Source organism: Pogona vitticeps, chromosome 5 (assembly GCF_051106095.1).
Source record: "Pogona vitticeps strain Pit_001003342236 chromosome 5, PviZW2.1, whole genome shotgun sequence".
In the NCBI taxonomy this organism is placed as follows: domain Eukaryota; kingdom Metazoa; phylum Chordata; class Lepidosauria; order Squamata; family Agamidae; genus Pogona; species Pogona vitticeps.
In genome coordinates this window covers 150516163-150538970 of record NC_135787.1, presented here as the reverse complement: position 1 = coordinate 150538970, position 22808 = coordinate 150516163, and the positions used below count along the sequence as shown (strand labels likewise).

The 22808-nt window shown below is 37.1% G+C and overlaps 1 protein-coding gene across 18 annotated transcripts in view; it reads left to right on the top strand.

Annotated features, from left to right (window-relative positions):
• PPFIA2 (PPFI scaffold protein A2) overlaps nucleotides 1-22808 on the top strand; it is a 324926-nt gene that overhangs the window by 257140 nt on the left and 44978 nt on the right. For 15 of the 18 annotated variants that reach the window (XM_078376967.1, XM_078376962.1, XM_078376960.1 and 12 more), the window contains 10 exons: nucleotides 204-335; nucleotides 1055-1117; nucleotides 4408-4499; nucleotides 7780-7915; nucleotides 8843-9063; nucleotides 11205-11442; nucleotides 12831-12860; nucleotides 13683-13813; nucleotides 16094-16248; nucleotides 21380-21473. In XM_078376967.1, the coding sequence (XP_078233093.1) occupies nucleotides 204-335; nucleotides 1055-1117; nucleotides 4408-4499; nucleotides 7780-7915; nucleotides 8843-9063; nucleotides 11205-11442; nucleotides 12831-12860; nucleotides 13683-13813; nucleotides 16094-16248; nucleotides 21380-21473 (1292 nt within the window). The remainder of the gene's footprint in view (nucleotides 1-203; nucleotides 336-1054; nucleotides 1118-4407; nucleotides 4500-7779; nucleotides 7916-8842; nucleotides 9064-11204; nucleotides 11443-12830; nucleotides 12861-13682; nucleotides 13814-16093; nucleotides 16249-21379; nucleotides 21474-22808) is intronic. The other 3 variants (XM_078376971.1, XM_078376964.1, XM_078376959.1) reach the window with 1 other exon arrangement.

The window sequence follows — 22808 nt, the reverse complement described above, 5'->3', positions numbered from 1 at the left end:
CAAATGTTGTATTTGTGCAATCCGTTGTCCCAGCAGTAGTGTCCACAATATTTAATCCTTCGGTAGCATTCATTTTGCCATGTCACAGTATTATCAGTATGATTTCAGTTGCAATAAACCAACACACATATTTGACTAATATTAACCATTTATATTGTTATCTTGGGGACTGCCCTTTTTGTTTCCTTGGTATCTTACTGAAGGCTAGGCAAAGAGAAAAAATGAATGAAGAGCACAACAAGAGATTGTCCGATACCGTGGACAGGCTTTTGACAGAATCGAATGAGCGCCTGCAGCTACACTTAAAAGAAAGAATGGCAGCATTGGAAGAAAAGGTAAGATAAAAATCAGCAAAATAAATGTTCATACAGCCTACTGCCACAATTAAATTGATTTGGATTCATGGCTTTTTATTCTGTTCTTGACCCTGTAATGAAAAAAGGAAATGAGTGGGTAGTTGCAATTCTCCTGAGACAATTCCTAGCAGACTATTGGAGCCAGGGATGGCAGGGGTACTGACTCTGGAGGAAGAGAAAAGGAATAACTGCTGCAATAACCAAGATTGGTAATAGGTATTTCTTAGCTCCTTAGCCTTTGGGCAGAGACCCAACCATGCCAGTTTCCAATACCATAACAGTTGTGCCCATAGGATATAGATTGGGTCATTCCAGATTAACTTCTAAAATTCCAGTCATATGTTCAACAAGGTTATCATGTGTTTTAACTAAAATATTGTAAAATATTTAATCATTTTAACATATTCACTGATATGATTTAATAATAATAATAATAATAATAATAATAATTATTATTATTATTATTATTATTATTGTTGTTGTTGTTGTTGTTGTTGTTGTTGTTGTGTTTGTGTTTGTGTTTGTGTTTGTGTTTGTGTTTTTGTTTGTTTGTTTGTTTGTTTGTTTGTTTGTTTGTTTGTTTTATATCCCGCCTATCTGGTCTTTTGACAAGATATTCTGTGTATCTACCTTGATTTCCTAGTAATTTTTTTCAGTACTTTATTTCAGTCTTTAAATTTTTTTTCTCTCTCTCTTAGAATGTTTTGATACAAGAATCAGAAAGCTTCAGAAAGAACTTGGAAGAATCTTTACATGATAAGGTACTACTTTAAAAACATTTTTTTAAAAAACCTAGTCTTTAAAAGACTTTTTAATTCAGTTAATTAGAACAAACATTTTATGCATTCAAAAGCTAAGAACTAAAAATCGTGCAACCATATCACTGGAATCTGCTAGTCTTAGACCACAACATGATGTTGGCCTCACATAAAGATACAGGATGAATGGGCCAATACTTGACTAATGCAGCTAATTTGCAGTAGAAATACTCACTGGGTTGTGGGTAGTATAGGGATTCAGTTCCCTGATCCTGGGTACCCAGGTTTTAGTGGTGGCCAGGATTGCCTTTGCATAGTTAAAACTAGTGTGCCAGCTGTGCCCATTTCTCGAGAGCTCTGGTTTGGTTATGGTGACACATGCCCTAGTTACATCTTGGATGGATTACTGTAATGCACTCAACATGTGGCTGCCTCTGGAAAGTGTTTGGAAACTTCAGAGGGTCCAAAATGCCACAGCCAGATTATTAAATGGAACTGATTACAGGGAACATATAACACCCCTGTTACAACAGCTCCACTGGCTGCCAGCTCATTTCCAGGCACAATTCAAAGTGCTGGTTTTAATCTATAGAACTCTAAATGGCTTGGGTCCAAGCTATCTGAAAGACCACATCACTCTCTATGAGCTTGCCCGGGCATTAAGATAATCAGGGAAGGCCTTCCTCTTGCTCCCACCACCTTCACAGGCATGTTTGGTGGAGACACAGGAGAGAGCCTTCTCTGTTGCTTCTCCAAGACTCTGGAACTCCCTCCCATGGAAAGCCAGGCTGGCTCCATATTTGTTGTCCTTCCACAAGCAGGCAAATACCTTTTTCTTCAGGCAGGCTTTTCCTTATTGCCTGGCAGTCTGAGAGGGTGTTTTAAATGGATGGTGTACTCTGTTATTTTTAAATGTGTTTTTAGTACTCATTTTATTTACAATTTTTAATATGATACTGGTTTAATTCTTTTTAAATATTTGTATACTTACTGTTTTTAGCTTTTGTATATTATCCTTTTAATAATGTGAGCCATAATGTGGGTCCTTTCAAGGAGAAAGGTGGGGCATACATATATATGGTTACGGTTCACAGTTTATAATCAGCAATAGTCCAATCCTTGCTTTCTTCCCTATGGTCGTTATGTTCAAAGAACTGAGGGCACTACAGGCAATAGCATCAATATATCAAATGTCCAACACTTGAGATCAACAAATCTAGTCAGACTGGAATCAATTGCAGGCTGTAGTCCCATGCATGTGTCTCTGGAAGTAAGTCCCACTGAGCTGAATTCATTTTCAGGTATAACATGCGAAGGGCTGAGAACTGTTCATCCTCCTGAGAGGATTATGAGACCCAATGCAAGCACAATTTGCCCTTACAAAATACACTAAAGTAAGGTCATTGAATCAATGAAGATTTGGTCGGTGGACTTCTCTGTAATCTCAATTGATTCAAATGAGTGTACTCAATGGCAACATACTATGCTAAAATAAGTCTAGTTAGAATAGGCCTATTTGAATCAATGGAACCTATATAGCAGTTGACTCACCAAATCCTCACTGATTCAATTAGCCTATTCTCATGTAATTTACTATGCTAAGCAACAGAGTTTGGGCCATGATTTTACTCTGAATTACCACATCTTTATGCAGATACTGTATTTTATATTTTTGGCAATACCGGGTGTGCTGTTTAGGTTTACATTTTGGATACTCTTTAGAATTGCACTTTCTGGGTGATCTACAACTGTTTATTCCCAGAATATGAGCTTTCAAAATGGACTTTCAGATTTAGATCCACTAAATCTTGATGGTCATGCTAAAAATGGCTTAGAATTGCGCTTTGTAGCACCATGCAATTTAACCCATTTAAGTTTGGTTTGGTGAACCAGTCAAACTCATTATAAATATCTCTAACAAATGTCATTTGTTCTGTTCTTTAACAGTTCTGTTGCCTTAAAGTCATAGAAAGCACAAGCACAAATGACTAATTTATTCTTTAATATAAACTCTTTTATTATTGGGCATTGAATGAATTTGACACAAGAGAGTGCAATGTGAAAGAAATGCGGCTAAATCCCTGGACCAGGGGCAAAATAACCATTACTATTTGACATCACAGCACAATAAGAAAGGGGTAAAATTTAGACAAATAAACATTTTAATTTGGCTGCTATTTTGTTACTAAAAAGAGAAAATATTTAGCCAGAATGTATGAGGTTAGACATCTGGTCATGACTCATGAGTTTCTTGTTATGTGGTTTGTTTATTACAATAACTTGCAAGCTACAAACTCTTCCAAAGAATGGTACCCGAAGCACTGAACTTCCTTCCAATTATACTTATTCTGCAATTTTGTCTATTTTTGTTGTCAGAAGGAGACTATATTGTATTATGCATGTCTACAGAACCTAGCAAAAAATGTTGTGTTTAGAATATATAGGCTTGCATCTAGGATGCCTCACAAGAATAGGAAGGCACTTCCGCTTGCACAAGGAAAACCTATTCAGATTTTCTTCATTTCCTGTTCCCTATTCTATATCCTCTGCTGCTCCACAGATTCTCTTAATGTTCAGAACTTATGGGAGGGGTGGGAGAGAGCTAAATGACTTAGGAAGACCCTGTTCCATGAGGAGACATCTTCTCTCTTGTATGTGCATTGAAACTGCTAGGGAACAATAACCACTTCTCTTGTTATAAAACTGGACTCCGATTACACTAAGATCATTCATAAATGAAAAAAAAAAACATTTTTTCCTTTAACCTGCTTATTGTGACTGCTCCATTTAAACAAGTTGATAACTACTAAACTAAGTCCTCTCCACTGAGAGTGGAAGAAGCATACCATAAAACCAGTGAAAACACAATATTATGTCAGAATCACCAGGATCACTTATGATAATAATTTAGCCTCCTCACCCCCCCAAAAAAACAGTATTTTGTCCTCAAGTCTCTCATTAATAATAAATTTCCAGTATCATAAATATATTTGTAGGCATGTGTTGCTAGAGGTAAATAGTTTGTTGCAGAGATCTACCCTGATTACTATAGTTTTTCAATAAGTAATTAATCCTATACAGTAGTTTCTACTCAATAGTATCTATTGTTCAGTATCTCAAAGGTTACAGTGTAAGTTTGTCTTTTGTTGTCAAGAGCTTGAATATTATTTTTCAGTTTTAATACTTGCCTTTATAATCAAGCTATCCACACTAATAATCCCTCTGCACCTCTCTCTCTCTCTCTCTCTCTCTCTCTCTCCTTCTTCTTCTTTTTTTTTTTTTCAAATTCTCAGGAGAGATTGGCAGAAGAAATAGACAAGCTGAGAGCTGAACTTGACCAAATGAAAATAAGAGCAGGTTCATTAATTGATCCCACATTGTCAAGGTAGCATATTTTAATCCTAGTATGTTGAATCACTGGTCACAGTCTACCTTCCACAATAGGCTGCAAACAGCTTTTGAAACTAGCATCAGTTAAGTCACAATTGTTGTGTATGTGATCCAGTTCATGCAGATGTGAACCCTATGCTTTCCCTATGATCAGGCCAGAAACAGACATTAGAGGCAGCCGTAATGAGAACTGGAAGCATATTAATGTGGGATAGAGGTGACAGGCAGTCTTTTCAAGTTTATGAAATCAAACTGCAAAGGAATCTTAAAATCCTAAAGACCAATCACCAAACAAATCAAGATAACTGGCATGCTCCCAAAAGAACCTTCCACTGTGGTGGTCAGATGCTTTCATTAGTTATGGATAATCCTCTTCTAATCATGATTATCTCTAATGTTTGTTTCTAGCCTGAGTTGCAGAATATTCCTTGGTTATTAGGTCCAAGGGTGGCAGTCTTTCATCTTCTGCATATTCAATATTTAGTCATCTACCTCTTCTATGGACATACGATTCAGAAATGAATGCTGCTACAGTTGGCTAATAACCTGCAGTCAGGTTCTTAACACTGGAAGTCTGTATTACTTTTGCATAGTCTACCCATAAATACATTCTGCTCTATGTCTGCATTGTATCTGTGAAGATTGTCCAGGCAAGGTTATCTGGAGGTTGAGTCATGACAACTGGACTTCTTTCTTATTAGGTTGAAACGTTTCACTATTCATCCAAGTTGCTTCTTCATTCTGCATTAATCTGCATATTTTACTTAAATCTGTAAGAATACTTGCATTTAAAGACATCTATTAATTTTGGTAAAGTCATTTTGAGCTGAGAATTGTATCTGAACATTTGGGATGTACAAAAGCCAATGGATAATTGAATTTCAATCAACATATTAGTCCAGCTTGTATAGATTAGTTCAGTTCATCTTGACATTTACAAGGGTCTAATTCTTCATGATTCCTTATGAAGAAAATGAGGCTGAGAAGAATAGAATAGCAGCAGCTGGGCCTAGGACAAATTACATTAGGTGAAAATGCCTGAGAAAAGTAAAACAGAAACAGCTGTAAAATGTCCATGTTTCAAGTAATGTTGCTCTCTGAGTAATGGAATTCCTGTTTTTGCTATGAGCATTTGCATTTGATGTTGAGTGAAGTGTGCCCTCAGTGGTCTTGTGGTGCTTTTAAGATTTTTAAATTAGCCAAACAGCTATTTCAAGCCTTGTTACTTTGAAGTCTTATTCAGAAAACATTTCTCAAAGTCCTATACCTAGCTACGATTTTAAAATTTTTGTACTTAGATCCTACTTCATTCTCAGCAGAATCATTAGCACTTTGCAGAGCCTTTATATAAAGCTACAGAAAAGTCCATACTTTTATTGATTTTTAAAAAATATGGAAACTGCCTTTGAAAACTTTTTTTCACAAGCTTAGGCTTGTGCTACTCAGGCGTTTTGTAGTTAGGAGCAATGAAGAAGCTGCAAAATTAAGTTTATCCATATTGGCTTTTACTATTTCAGAATATTACTTTATTTCTTAGTTTAGTTTTAAAATCTTTGATGATCCTAAGTCATGAACTTGCACTACAAATATGTTTGGGTACAGAAGGACCTCCTTATCCATAGGATCGGTATCCACATTTTCACTTATCTATGGTTTGCCACAGTACTATATATAACATACAAGTGTGCTCCATTGTGGCCTTTGTCCCATGCCATTTTATGTTGTACATAGGGTTCCTTTGTATCTGTAGTGTCAGATGTCCACAGTAAATCTTGGACCAATCGCCGCAGATAAAGGTGTCCTACTATATAGATTTGAATTTGCTTGTATGGTTAGTGATAGGGGTTCACTGGTCGTTGTATGTGGATGTTTACCAAAGTGACAATTATGATAGCTGAAAAATATAAAAGAATGGCTGTTGAGTAACTACATGAGCTTAATCTGCTGAGTAAATCTGTTGTAACTACATGGGCTCTTCCTCTCCTAACAGACATACTTCACGTGTCTATCTTAGGGCTTGGAAGGAATGTGCTAAAACTAACATATTAGTATTATATGTTCCGTTCCACTCTTTCCGTTGAACTAGAGAAAGTACTGTACTCTAGCTAACAATTAGAAATAATTTAAAGTTGTTCTAACACATTTCTCTACGTTAAAATCATTAGTTAGGCTATACTGTGTTTCTACACTCCCCCTCCCTAGATGGAAGGCACCAGCATACCTCTAATGAAAACTAACACTATCCTGGTAATTTTTAACCTTAGCACTTCAAGTGTTCATGGGAAAATTCCTGCTACTATTTTAAAGATCCTTGAAAAAGCTTGATTGGCTAAATTAGTAGTGCCATTGCTGAAATCACCTACTAAGCCTCTCCTGGCATGGTAGCACCATGTCACATGAAGGACAAGTACTGTTTGCCACAGTTCTTGTATGGTGCCATTGATAATGGCATGGCTGAATCTGTTGCTATGAGAGGTAGAACCAGCTTTGCTTCTTCTCTGCTCCTCTGTTTGAGTCAATTGCCCCATTTAGCCAAATGAGAAAGCCAACTCAGGGATGTACACACCAGAATCCTCCAAGACTGAGGACGTACTATGGGAGTGGTTCCATTTGCATTCTTCTTTTCAGGTAGATATTTATGTGAGATATACAGAATAAAGGGGAATAAATGTAAGAATGAGAGGTTTTTGAGGATTGTACTCCTTATCTCCCACATTCCACTGTTATCACTCTACCCATACTGTACCACACTGGCTTTCAAGAAAATGTGTCTCACTTGCAGTTTAACAGACTATTTTGTTTTCATGAAAATACATCACAGGTTTTTATTGCCCTCACAGTATTTTAGACAATCAACCACACTTCTTTCTTTGTAGAATATATCAAAGGATATTCTACAAAGGCAGGCGGTGCATCACAGCCTCTCCCAATTTGAAGAGCCCCTTGTCCAGCAGGCTGAGGCAAAGAGGCAGTCACGAAAGCAGCAAAATCAGGGAGCTAGACGGGGTACAGATTGTATTTGTATTCCATGTGGAAGGGATTGTCACTCTCAAACTGGCCTTCTCAGCCACACTAGACGCTGTTCCAAGTCCTCCATAGAGAGCACGATACCATAGTCTCTTGAGACTGAAGGATGCCTAATCTAATGATGAAGAAGATTTGTGCATATTACAAACACTTTATTAATAATTTATACTTGCATATTATTTTGCTTTTGTGAATTTTTTAGGGGGGACAGGGGACCTTCTTATTCATTTGCCACAACTATTTTCCAGACCCCATCTTGATTCATCAGCAGAACTGAGATACTCTGTGGGTTCCTTAGTTGATACTCAGCCAGATTATAGGTCTACAAAAGTGATTAGAAGACCTAGAAGAGGCCGCATGGGAATCCGGAGGGATGAGCCAAAGGTTTATCTTTTTACTGTATTTTGTTGTCCTTCTTCTCACTAAAGCTTCAGATATACCTGATAAAAAAAATCTATTAAACTCAATAGTACTTCCTTCTGAGTACTTACGGTGTGCATAGTTGTGTTATAAAAGCAGTATCATTAAAAGCAGTACCTTGTTTCAGTAATGGAAAGTATGTTTTAGCCATAGTACTCTGGTGGAATGTGAGTGTTAGAGGCACAGCAGCCACTCCATATTATTGATTCTGATTGGTGAGAAACCAGTACAGACCTTGCCTCATGCTCTTTCCACTTTTTGGACAACATGCCGTAGATGAGCAACAATGGTGGCTTTATGCTTCCAGATACTGTTTCCAGTTCCTGAAATATATCTTTAAAAACCCAAATGATAGTCCTTAGAAATATTACTCTTAAATTCAGACCCACTTGGGCTGCACATTATTCTGTTCCTGTGAATGGAAACTATTTTTAAAAGTGCAGTAATGTCCCCAAATTATCATCTTTTGTCATCAGTGATGTTAGTATAGCTAAACTATTTTAGATTATACTCTCTTACAGTAGCTTTCCTCAAGCTGTTGCCTTGAAATGTGTTGAACAATAAATCCCATCATCTTCCACCAGCTAGTTTGGGATGATGAGAGCTGTGGTCTGACACATTTGGAAGGGCCTGAGATTTTAGGAAAGTTTTTTTTTAAGTCTAATTGTTGGCCTTGTGTTTTTCTAATAGCATGAAATACAGGCCCATATGATGTCATAATGCAGCCATACAAAATTAGCAAAAATGATATAAGTGTCTCTTGCACAAGTGGCCTGAGAAAAGAGAGAGGTGTTAATCACTGCAACAGCTAGCTGCTCAGTTTTTAATTTCTGTGAAAATTAACATTTTGCATTAGGCTAATTATTATTCATTTCTACAATTTCTAATTAGGTGAAATCCCTTGGAGATCATGAGTGGAACAGAAGCCAGCCCATTGGAATACTGAGCAGCCATCACTTTGAGAGCGACACTGAAATGTCTGATATTGATGATGATGATAGAGATACCATTTTTAGTTCCATGGACCTTCTGTCACCAAGTGGGCATTCTGATGCCCAAACTCTCGCCATGATGCTTCAGGAGCAACTAGATGCAATCAATAAAGAAATCAGGTGCTTTTACTTCCCCTAAAAGAAGAGCTATAATAATAACACTCTTGAAAATTAGGTCAGTTTTAAAATGAATGGACATTTAAAAATGGACATTTAAAAATGAATTGCAAAATTTATCAAAAAATCACGAATTCATGGCTTCATATTAATCTGAACTGATGCCCCTGACAAATACGAATCAATGAATTTCTAGAGGTTTTTGATTTGTCAGTTCTTTGGACTATAAAACAATCCCAAGGCACCTAAAGACACAAAAATCACAGTGACTCTTCTCTACAATCTCTCCAAATTTGGTGAAGATTGTGTTTCCCTGAGCCAGCTTCTAAAGGGCATTTTCCTGGGGAGACACACTTTATGGGTGTACAAATTGGATGTCTGAAACACAATTTTCATCAAAATAGCAGGATTGTAGAGGAGAGTCAGGGGAAGCTTCTCTGCAATATTGCTGTCTCTAGGTATTGGGGGCGTTTTATAGGGTCTTGAAAGCAAAAATGAATTGACAAATCAATTTGTTGATTCATCAGAAAAAATGTAAATTTGTTATTCATGGTTCATCAACCTTGACAAATCCTGAATCAAAACAAATCACTATTTTTCTGATATATGCCCATCTCTTATCCCCACATTGGCAAAGAGAAACTGGTAAGGCATAGGGAAACTGGCTTGTTAAAGTCTGCCTGGCGAGGTAATGGCAAAAGTGAAATTTAGGAACTCCCTGATTTCTGGTTTAGGCCTTATCCACATCCAGTTTTGTTGGTAAAGCTTAAACCTTATACTCTTAGATAATTTATCTCTATGCCTAATATGTGATATATTCCCATTTTCTGTAGACCTGCACTGTATTCAGAGTAGGATTGGGGAACATGTAGCCCTCAGATTATTGCTTGGCTGCTACTCCTATGACCTCTCAGCTGGTGGCTTTGCTGGCTTGGGGTTTCTGGGAATTTTTGCAGTTCTGCAATATTTATAGGGCCATATAATCCCCATTCCTGGTTTAGAAGTCTCTTTTGTTAAAAAAAAAATACTATGCCATGTACTGGAGTGGTAAACAATTAGGAAACAAGAAGGTTAATCATTGCCATAAATACATCCTGAGAATCAGGTTGATGGTCATTCTTCTTTAGATTCTAAATCTTTTGCAGGTTTAGAATACACATGTAAAATAGTTCTTAAGAAACAAAAGAATTCACTTTTTAAAAACAGAAGCAGAAACCCAAGATGCCCAGAGTTTAAGCACAAGAAACTTCATGTGACTCTGGACACACAGTATATACATAATCCAGGTAACAAGGCATTAGACTTGCAATAATATAGAAAAAAATAAGCCAGCTGAATTATGCTATGAATTTGTTAGCAGCAGCACAAGCAGCAGCAAATAAATAATATGCTGTCAGGTTGCTTCTACCTTATGCCAGTCCTCCATCCCAGAGTTTTCCAGATGTAAAATACTCAGAAGTAGTTTAACAGCTCCTCTTTATAGTGGCGCTCTGGGACTGTGTAGCTCATCCAAGACAGTGAATGTCATGGGCACAGAACACCATAAACTACACATGTTCCAGGTAATGTTGGCTAGTCTCCCTTCTAGGAGGTAAAGTGGAGGATTCAAACTCTTGACCCTTGTCACTGCTGCCAGGTGCTCCTCAAGACTGACCTATATTAGCTTTGTAACAGGCAGTTAGATAAACAGAGTTTAAATGGCCAGGACCACAGTACTAGAAAAAGGAAAATATAATCTTTTCCCCATGCCATATTCCTAAACTAAGAATCATTTCCTTCTTCACCCTCTTAGCACCATAAGGAAAAACATGCATGGGGAGTATGGTTTTCATCACTGTCCAAATAACAGCCTGAGGGGAAATTTAAACCAGGAAATGGTGTAAGGTAAAGAGTTAGATTCTCTCTGCCCAGCTCTGTGGCCTTATCCTGATTTTTGCCTGTCAGGTTCTTTTACATAATATTTCAAAAGATAAGAGAATTTATGGATCAACAACATCTTATTTAGTCTGTCAGTGTCACTTGTGAAAACGCCTCATTAATCTTTTGTTGTGTAGGGCCATCAATGCACTCTTAAAACCAGTCTTAGAACATTATTCTTACAAGACCTACTGTTTATTTCTGCTGTTTCCCAATTCTTTATGTAGGTTAATCCAGGAGGAAAAAGAATCAACTGAATTGCGGGCTGAAGAAATAGAGAATAGAGTAGCCAGTGTAAGTCTCGAAGGCTTAAATCTGGCTAGGGTGCATCCTGGCACATCTATTACAGGCTCAATTACTGCTTCCTCGCTTGCAAGTTCTTCCCCTCCCAGTGGACACTCAACTCCTAAACTCACTCCACGCAGCCCAGCCAGGGAAATGGATAGGATGGGAGTCATGACATTGGTAAGAAAATTTACAAATAAAGTTTTGTGCTGCTAGCTTAGTTTAATTACCAAGGACTTTTCTTTAAAAAGAATATTTGTTTATGACTTGCTGCTTGTTCGGTTCATTTATTTATTCAGCTATCACTATGTTTGTGTCAGTAGTAAAATCTTGTTAGCCGTGAACCCAAACCATTAAACATTTGTGGTCTCGACCTATTGCCAATGTTATACAATCTAGTGTTATACAAGAAACAGTTAATATTTGTATTAAAGTCAGTGTTTGAGCTGCTGAGATGCAGCCTCTTAAGTGTTTTGTTTTCAGGAAAGAGGCTTCTTGGTTATGTATGTCTTTTGTCTGCCGAGCAGCAGGAGAATAAAATATTTGATGCTAAGGTCCTCATGGCCTATACTGTATCTGCAGCCATTTTGGTATGGGAGATGATTGCAAGTGAGTACTCTATTGGGCTGTCTAAGACACCAGTGGGCAAAACATACTGTGCAGCTGACACACAGAGTCCACTCCTTTCTGGTTTTGTGCCCTTCACAGTACTGTCACCTTTGCTATATGCCAGCATTGGGCTCTTAGATACTCTTTAGAAAGCTCAGATCTCCCCTAAAATAAAGTCTGGAGCCAGTTTACCCTTTGATTTACAGAGGGGATGTGTGTTTCCGTAACTAAACAAAGGTTTTTCCACTATTAATTGCATTTGTACTGCCAAAATTCACTGTCACTGAATTATAAGGAATATTTGCCTCAATGAGACCAGCAAATAAAACTAACGACTGGTCTCACTGAAGTTGCTTAACCCCTCTCTAGGGTGTTTTTTTTTTTTTTAAGAGCAGGGTGAAGAACCCATGGTCCTAAGCATAACTATATAAACTTCACTTCAAATGTGGGTGGTTAGGAAATAAAAGGAAATTAACAAAAGAGGGTGGCAGGCAGAAAACAAAGGAATGACTCCACCCACAATGGTTCCTGGTTCCATGCATTCCCAACAAATTATCTAACCCACCTGCCATTGCTAAGGAAATGCTTCCTCAACAACAAAAACAAAATGATCTGTGTGTTTCTCCTATGAAGAACATAGGTTCTTCAAACTAAAATTATATAAACTTAATAGAATCAGTGGGATGTAGTGGATGAAGTTCTGAACACAAGAGTATTAAGAACTATGAAATTATAGCCTCCATTCAGCTATGACATTTACTGAGTTCCAAGCTTAAAAGAAGGGAGAGCCCTCTGAACTTGGACAAATTGTGTGATTAAAATTTGACTGCTGCTGTTATAACAACAGGTGCTATTTTCTGGTCTGGTGGGAAAAGGAGATGAATATGCACCACTGCTTTCTAGTTCAGCTAAATTGGTCTGATAATGGTTCTCTCTCTCTCTTTTCTTGTCAATTCCAGCCAAGTGATCTCAGAAAACATCGGAGAAAGGTATGTGTGCTACTGTGGAGGTCCCCACACACGTACCCATTTTCACATGAAAGACAGCAGTAGTTGCAAAGCTAGAATTTTGCAAGCACTTTTCTTAATAGTTTTGCAAAATGAACTTCTGCATTTGTGATTTTTAAATGATGGTTGTGTAGTGTTTGAGATATGGTGTTTCATATAGTTAGTTTAATAATTGTGTTGTTCATTCTTCTTAATTGTAAAATAACCTACATTTAATAGCAGTACCGTTTGCAAATATCTACATATTTTGAAACTAGCAGAACCTTTTACAAGGCAACTTCAGAATTCTTAAGTGGATGCTATTTTACTGATACAAAATTTTAAATGCATACTCACTTTTGAATGTGTATCCATGTGTAACTTTGCTTATGTACACAGAAATTAATGAGAAACTATTGGTGCAAATCAGGTTACTCATAAGTTTCATTATTTGAGTTTTATCTTTTGTTTTTGTCTTAATTTTGTACACAACTGTTTTATCCCCCAGCTGCTCTTCAAGCTGAAGCTTTGATTTATTCAGAGCAAGAGTATTGGTTATCCATACAGAGGTTATGTAAATTAGCCTAATTTTGAAAGCTTGTAAGGGCCACAAATTTTGGACCCAAAGGAAAATGGGACTTGAATGAAACCTAGGGTTAGCCCTTAGTACATGTCTTTGAGACTGAACAGTACTTTTTATGTGAAATGTACATTTGCTTAGAAAGTTTGATGAATTTCAAACATATTTGGTTTGTTACCTGTTTACATTCCTTTCTCAAATGACATAGAATTTTGTTTCTAATTATGAAAATGGTTTGTCTGCAGATTGCAGTAGTGGAAGAAGATGGGCATGAAGACAAAGCTACAATAAAATGTGAAACTTCTCCTCCTCCAACGCCTAGAGCCATTAGAATGACTCATACTCTACCTTCTTCATATCATAATGATGCCAGAAGGTAAGAAGACAGGAACAGAAAGAGGTACTGACTAGGACAAGATGTTTGCAAAACAGTTGCTTTTTCCATATTGTTACTTGTATGAATCATGGCAATTCTTGGTCACCTCTTTAAACTTGCAGGAATCACCTCACATAAATAACATAATTATCTTGCAATTGTCACTTACATTTGTTTGAAATGAGTCCCTCTAGAAATATTTTGCTGTTATTTGTAGACATAGTACAGATCTTAAATTGATAAATGAAATGGGAAATGTTATGAAAATAATGCTTCAATGTGTTACATATATTTAAACCCTTTTTCACTGAGATGCTAAAAAGGCACGTGAGTCATGAAATAAATATTACAAATCAGAGTTCTAAACTGGGTAATATTTGAGTCTATTATTGACAATTGTCATGTGTCATGAACACTACCCAGCTGTCTGAAAGGAAAGGAAAGCAGCTCTCCAGAGATCATTGTCTGTTAATATTTAGACATTTGAGATATGATATTAGACATACTGAGATATGAATGAAGTATTTCATCTTATCTCCTTGAAATACAGTCTATTTTGGATCCCTGTTCTTGAGTGCTTGAGTAGTTAGTTAGTCCCAAGTAAAGGATACTTATTGTAACAGTGGAACATACACAAGTATTGGCTTATGAATGTTCATTCACTAAATGGGTCTGATCTAGTTGGAACTAACCACTGGATGTAAATAAATACATATGTAGGCCTTTGTTTTAGTACTTTACTGTGGGCTTTCTCTACACATGAATAAAACAGTGTTAGGATTTGCAGTACTGATTACAATTCATTGAGCTGACTCCAGAGTGGGAAGTAGAAAGGTAGTCTGATGATGGAATCTATTATTTCTGTGGTGAAATGCCATTCAGTCAAGCAACAACAAATTAACTTTTGGTTTTGATTTACCCGTGTTTAAAAAAAAACTTATGGAAGGATGCAATTTTTGATAAAAAGCAAAGCGTGCTGCTTATATACCGCCCCATAGCACTTCAAGCACTCTCTGGGCGGTTTACAATTTAATTATGCAGGCTACACATTGCTTGTGTTACAAATGTTTTTGAATCTAATAATTCTGAATTCTTGAAAATTATAGTAAGAAAAAACAAATTTTTGATTGAGGCAATCTTTCTGGATAGAGTTGTTTTAGTACAACTTCCAGAATTTGTAGGATAAGCTTTTAATAGAGGTTTACACATGATTTCACATGCAACAAGTGTTGTTTTCAAATCGCTACCATGACTGCCAACTTCTTAGTAGCTTGTCAAATGTGGTAATAACGTATGTAGATGTTTTACCTTACATATTACTTCTGAATAGATAGCAGCATTTTAGTGTAGAAACAAGGCACACAAGGAATGTCCATCTTCCTTTAATAGGGAAATGTTGTTTTGAACTGTCAGCGATAGGAGCAGAGATTATAGAATGTATAGAAATGGGGGAGCGCTGCATGCAGCCCACGGGCCACATGTTGTCCACATCTGATGTAAAATGACCCAGTCTTTCTGTATTACCAGTTAGATCTACCTCATATCAAAACAGAGAAGAAGCAATCAAAGTAAAGTCCTACCTCATCTCTCAGGTGCCAGCATCCCCACTATAGGGAACCTGAGACTTGGGGATGTGCCCAGGGTTCATACACTAGATCTGCTACTAACAATAGAAATGTAAGCAAAATTACCCTTATGGCAGGAAATCTTTCCTAAGTGAACATCACTACCACCTCCAGTCAACATCATGGCCATTGAGAAACATCATAATACTACTTTGGGAAACCTTGAGGGTTCCTTGCCTGGATAAGCTCAAAAGAGATGTTTCACATACCATGCCTAAAAGAAAGAAGCTGGCTTTCTTTAGGCCTTCATCCTGTTTTTGCTCAGAATAAAGGTTTCAGGTAAGAAAAAAAAATCTCCCTTTTAGAGAACTAAACAATATTTTATCACCAATACAATTTGTCTTTTTTTTAAAAAAAAAATCAACATGTTTTTGATAGATTTTAACAAGACACTGATGAAATATGTCTTCTTTCTGTCACTTTTTGTTAGATAGACTCCTCTTGATCAACATCAGGAAGATAGGAAAATTTAGCCATTGTGCTGTTCTAAATATTGTTGTAACACAGAAAAGAAGCCATGAGTAATTTGATCAATGTGTCCAATTATGAAGACATCATTATTAGATCTAGATAATTTGTTTGCACAGCTGCCTAGGAAGGATGAGACCTCATAAAGATAATAATGTATTATCTATCTTTTGTGTGTATTTTATAGTAGCTTGCCTGCATCCTTGGAGCCAGAAAGCATTGGTTTTGGCAGTGTCAGTAGCAGCCAGGATTCCCTACACAAAGCTCCTAAGAAGAAAGGAATCAAGTCTTCAATAGGACGTTTGTTCGGTAAAAAAGAGAAGGCTCGACTTGGACAGCTCAGTAAGGAATTAGTTGTACCAGGCTCAGGGTCACTGTTTCCACTCATTTATATCTTTCTTTCTTTTTCTTTTTTCTTTTCTTCTTCTTCTTCTTTTTTGGGTCCTTTTTTTGTTAATAGTTTGGCTACTTTTTCCTGTATGTTTTTCTTTTCCAAACATTCATTTTTTTTTCCTTTTCAAGTAGTGGAATCTTTCCCACACAATTCTCTCAGTGTTGGCTGTTGTATTTTCCTAAACAAGCAGGCAAGATTAGACCAAGATGGCTTTATTTACATTTGCCATCTTGGAAAAATCATTCACATCTAGCTTCGCCAAGACTTAAATTAAAAATGTTGGTAGCACATATAAATCTGCCAACAAGCTCCATACTACAGTAATTATCCTCCCTGGTTAGGCTGAACATCAAAGATATCAGAAAGCTTGAATTTAGTAAAGCATTGGTCCTCATTTTTTTCTTATCAGTGGAGATAGCTTCTGGTCTTTCACTTATTTAACAAAATTCCCTCCTATCTTTTTTTGCGGTCTTAATATAAATCTTTATACAACTTATTAGAAGAGCTGCAGTGTGTTCCAACTGTCTTTTAGTGATACAGAATATATGTCTTTTACAAGTGTGTACACAAAGAGCTTTAGAAAAGGTTATTTGAAAAAGGTTATTTGGAGCATATTTAGGTCTCCTTAATGAAATTACTAAAGTTAATCAAAACAGTAAGTCACCAGTTAAAAGAATATCAGCAACCAATTATTAGAGTAGCTGTCATTTGATATTGAGGGTCAGCATACACGAATGAGTTGGCATTATGAATTTTGTAGGGATGGCTTATGAATGGGAGCGGACGTGTTCTCCCTACAAATTTTGGTATAGTCATCCCCTTGCTGCTACTGCAAGCCACCTGTGCGATCATGTAGGAATACAATATGCATTCATAGTGTCATCATATCTTTCAATTCACAATGAATGTCTTCATATAGTTGTAATATAAACAATGCCACATTTTAGTGAAGTTCTGTACATTTCATTGAAAAATATCCAAGAACTTACATTTCTCACTCCCGTAGTGCCACTGACAAAAGTTATCACAAAGATCCATATTGAACCTGGGTGTATATGAAAAAATCTCTTTAATTAAGGAACAGCCTGTGCTTTACAAGTACACAGACAACTAATGTTAAAGCATGCTACCAAAGTCATAGAAATTCCTTATTCTGAACTTTGTTTTTAATATGGTTGTGCTTTAAAATATTCATAAACTTGGAGAGAAAGTTGACCATTAGAGCCATATTGCAGGGTTCCATTTCTGATTATCTGGCACCTTCCTCTTTACCTGCAGAAACATTAGAATTAGGCTGCAGTCCTGAGATTGCTTACCTGACAATAAATCCTGTTGCATTCAGTGGCTGAAATCCTTTTGTGCAGCTCCATGTGCACAACAGAGATGATGACATTACTAGCAGCAAACTGCCATTAATTACACACAAATGGCCACTCATTAAAGGTGATTTTGGGGTGAACACAATTTGTACAAAATACACCAAAGTAGCATGCACCATGAAATCCCAAAAGCCAGGCTTTTCCTTAATCACAGGCAGTCTGAGAGGGTTTTTTTAATGGATGTTGTACAACAGTTTTTAATTTTTTCATTGATTTTATTTACATTTTTTAATATAGGTTATTATTTACCTATATTATAACCTATTATTATAGATTATACTTGTTTAATTCTTTTTAAATGTTTGTATACTTATTATTTCTTTTTTAGTTGTGACTCCCTTTTATAATTAAGTAACCTGCAACATCCACCATGCCACGTTTCATAAAAAATATTTTTGATGGGGTAATGTCATCCCTTTTCAGAAAGTAGAGGCTTCCTTCTCCCCACAACGGGCCTGTTTCTCATACATACACATACACATTAATATCCTATTCTGAAAGGTCAAGGAATAAATTATTAAATAAGGGCTACAACACATATAAGGTGACCTCCAACCCCCAGAAAACAAGTTGTTACCCCCTTGGGGGTCGTGACCCTCAGGTTGGGAAACACTTGTCTAATTGTATAAAACAGCTTTGCAATTCTGAAGATGAATGTGGAGTAAATTATTATCAAGACTAAAATCCAATTGAAGAAAAGGATCTTGACAGTAGTATATTTTCCATTGTGAAATATATATGAATAATGACAAGGGAAGAGTTGTGCCACATTAACCATACAAATATGAGTATTTGTACTCCCAGATACTTTCTGTAGCTGTTCAGAACCATCAACATTCAGAGTGAGTTTGAATTCTGATTGTTAGGGAATAACAGTAGTTCTTATTGAAGTGTTATCTTTAATGTTATACATTTGGGCTTCCTTGAGGTATCTGGCTGGCCTATATGGGGATGATGAACTCATCGGGCCTTTGGCTTTATCCCTCTAAGCTATTCTTTTCATCTGTACTTATGTTTTTAAATAAAGGAAGTGATTAAAGCTTGAAATCACATTCTTTGTTTTGTACCACCACTGAACTTCTTTCTTGTTATCTGAACATAAAACGTTGTTTCAGTGAAAGCTTGCTCTGTGCACTCCTGGCCACAATCATTGCTGAATATTTTGTTTCACGGAATGCTCTAATACGTGTAGTGTATAATACTAAGGATAGTAGGATCCTTACTGTAAACTCATTTTTATATAGATTTTCACAGTAAAGATCCGCAGGGTTGGCTAGGGTCAACCCAATTGGTGTACTAGAGAGAAACAGGCAATACTGGGTTGCTTTTTTACTTTTCATACCCTAGTGACACTCAATATCAACTGATTTACTTATTATACAATGAAAATAATCTTCCACTATATACCTTTTAAGACTGATTATACGATTCTCTCTTCTCTCCCCCCCCCTTCTTCATCATTTGGATTTACTGTCCTTTTGTTATCTCATTTGAACATTTCTTCCAGCATGCGTTATTGAAATCCCCCTGCCCCACCCCTTTGTTTCATATCTAGTGTCTTGTTCTTAAATTCAAACTTTCTTCAAGCGTGGAGGCAAATGCAGTTTGAGAAAGAAAAGTGTTTCCAGTTGGAAGCTGAGAAGATACATGAAAATGTTTTTTAAGTGTTACATGTATAACCATATTTTGTGGCATCATCTCTTAATTTAAAATAGCACAATGGTACATTGTAGCATATTATTTATGTGTGAGACTTGGTATGGTACAGTACTTTGCTGTGGTAGGATGAATATTTGAATTATATATGGTGATGTGATCGTGTAGCTCAGTGGTTCCCAACCTTTTTCGAGTTGCACCACCTCCTTTTACAATAGCTAAGTAGCCCGTTGCCCCCCCCTTGCCATATTTACATTAAAAAGCATTTTTAATGGAATAAAGTCATCTCAGAAAGTAGAGGCCTTGTTCTCCCCCAAGGGGGCCTGTTTTTCATACATACACATACACACTAACTTTAATATCCTGCTCCAAAAGGTGAAGGAAGAAATTATTTAGTAAAGGCTGCAATACACTAAATTTAGGGTGACCACAACTCCCCAGAAAACATCGAACCCCTTGGGGGTTGCAACCCCAAGGTTGGGAAACACTGGTGTATCTGAAAAAGTATGTAATTTTCTGTGCAGCTCATTTATGCCATATGTGGATGGTTAGCCTACAAGGCACTGACAAAATATGTACAGTATCTTCATCTGTCCGTGCCAGCCAGCCATAGGAAATGGAACACTCTTTTTTAAAAGAGTTGAATGTCAGCTACCCTTGCCTCTTGACAGATATTGTATTGTTTTAAAAAGTTGATTGTCTTTTATGACAGAAGGCCGGGGGAAATGTACGCCTCTTTGAAAAATCACTTTCAGCATTCCTAAGAACTATTGGGTTGTACCTCTAGTAACATGATCAGAAAGCTACTCATGAACCAAAGCTTTCCTTCTTTCTTGTCCCCAATCTGCTTCTAATTCCCACCAGCAAAACACGTAAGAAAAACCTAGTTTGTGGTGCAAAGGAATCCTGGTGGAAGAAGTGAATTATAAAAAATTGAGAACTGGAAAATATGTTGCAGATAGCTTGTAATTAGAAAAGGGGATTCCTTAATTGTTGAAAGTATCCGATTCTTTCTCATCTCTCACAGTTTGCTTGTCAGCTGCTCTCACATAATGCCAGGGGCTGGGACATATAAGTAACCACATGACACAACAGCAGTTTGGAAGAAGAAGGACACAACTTTATTGGTTACAGCTGTCCCAGTTCTAGCACTAGCATAGGGGATGAATTTGTATCAACTTACCCACCTGATGGCTGATGTTAACCAAGATGACAGGATCACAGGGCTAAACAAGATTGACACATGCCACGGTGTGATCCCTGCTTGCCACCTGGAAACTGAGAGTGTGTGACTGTCTCCAAACTAGGCCTATGCATCTCTCTGCACTCTACTGCCTAAGGGGGAACTGCTAGGAAGGGTCAAATACCTGCTCAGCCCTTCCCCATTTGTATAGATTCATCCTCATGCTTACAAACCATCTCAATAAAGTTGTGACAAAGACAATACAGATTATAATAACCAAAATGCCATTAAACAACATAAAACAAGGAAGGGAAAAGAGGAGAAAGTCCAAAGCACACTAGCTGCTCCAGACAAGACAAGACCTTTTTATAGTTCACAGGCAGACGGGAGTAGAAGCCTCTTCACTTCTGTCCACCTGTGAAGCAAACCCTGCCCCCAGCCACCCTGATTGGCTGGCATCTAGTGCACAGGGAGAAAAAAAACTTTCTTTATTTATTTAACTTATATCCCACCCACACTACCCAAAGGTCTCTTATGACAGACAGGTCTGAAAATGGCAGTATCCATGCCACCAACATCCATCATTATGGGCAACAAACCCAACCCCAAGTAACTATCACCATCCTATTACAATATTGTTTACTTGCACTTGGTTCTTTCCTTCCCAGTACAGAGTACAATCAGAGATTTAGCTACAGGATTCACAGCCTGTGTGTGTGTGTGAGTGTGTGTGTGTGTGTGTGTGTGTGTGTGTGTGAGAGAGAGAGAGAGATTCAGAAAATTTTCAGAATTTAAATAAAAGATGAACAGAGTTCTTGACAAAGTGTCAAGGGAGGACATCTTTTTACTGTTTTACCACAGGAGGTTACATGGAAACAGAAGCTGCAGCACAGGAATCTCTGGGACTGGGCAAACTTGGAACGCAGGCAGAGAAAGACCGAAGGCTAAAGAAAAAGTAGGTTGTTTGGTCACCCACCTGTCATATTCTGCCCTGCTTTTATAGTTGACATGATTTTTGTTTGTTTGACTATAGGAATACATTTAATTAAGAAAACTGATAATATTTGCTAGGGATAGTTTGTAAAACAGCATGAATTTTAAATAAAAGGAAAATTGTAGGTTTGCCTGGGGAAAATATATAAGATTTTATGTTGGAGTCACAAAATGAGCAGGCCGATAATGTAGTCACAAGTAATTAGGATAGCAAATAGTCTTAGAGAGATTAAAGTTAAAGAAATCAGCCACACACAAGGATATCTGCCAGCAGTGCTCCTGATGGGCGACTAGTAGAAGAGGACCTCAAATGAGATGACTGCCCTGCCCCCAGGAGGACTGTGTTTATTAACCTTACATGCTCACAGATAGTTGACAGTATACAGATAGGACAAGGGTTACATAATGCCATTATGATTGGCTCAAGGAAAGGCTTTGAAGCTAGCTCCTTATCACTATGAGAAAGAGGAAGAACAGGTAGTAGCTCCTCCCAGAAGCAGCTGTGATGTCATCCAGGAGAGTTTGCTCTACTACTATAGAATCAGCCAACAGCTTAGCAAAATTTGGGGAGGGGCATTCCCCCACAATTTTACAAGAAGGAAGATGTCCCTCAAGTGTATTTTCAAAAAATAAACACAATGTAACACGATTTACATTCCTTTATGGGGCTTACACTGTGAAGTGTAGGTTGTCTGCATTTATCTATGAGCAGCTTATTGTAAATTGCCGATGTTTTCCATTGGTACTGGTATCTGTTTTCTCTCCAATCTGCAATAAACATGACAAGCTGCAGTTCAGTGTATATGCATTACAGGATAATTACATGTTTTCTTCCAGTGCATTTACTTTAAAAGCTAATTCAATAGCTGATATGATGACTCAGGACATGTAGATGATGGTAAAATACAATTATTTCTGCCTCGGTATCTGTCATATTCCATAGAAGAACAATATAGGTTTTAAAACCATAGAGAAGGAGAGTTTATAAAAACAAAAGGGTATTAACAGTGAGATATGTTTTTTAAAATTTGAATTTTTCTTTGTTTGATATGATTTCTGAAGTTTTTCTCAAAGGATTCTCATGTTCCTTCATTTTACTGATCCTTTCAATTGTTTGTTGTTTTCATAATCTCACATGCTTTATACTGTCAGCTTTTCCATGTCTGTGTTCCAGTACCTGTTCATGTTTATTTTTAACGTGTGTGAGAGTCTTTTTTTCTATACTATGTGTGCCATTGAAAATATGTTTTTTCCACTATTTGGCATGTAAAAATCCAAAAAGAGCCATCTGAGATGG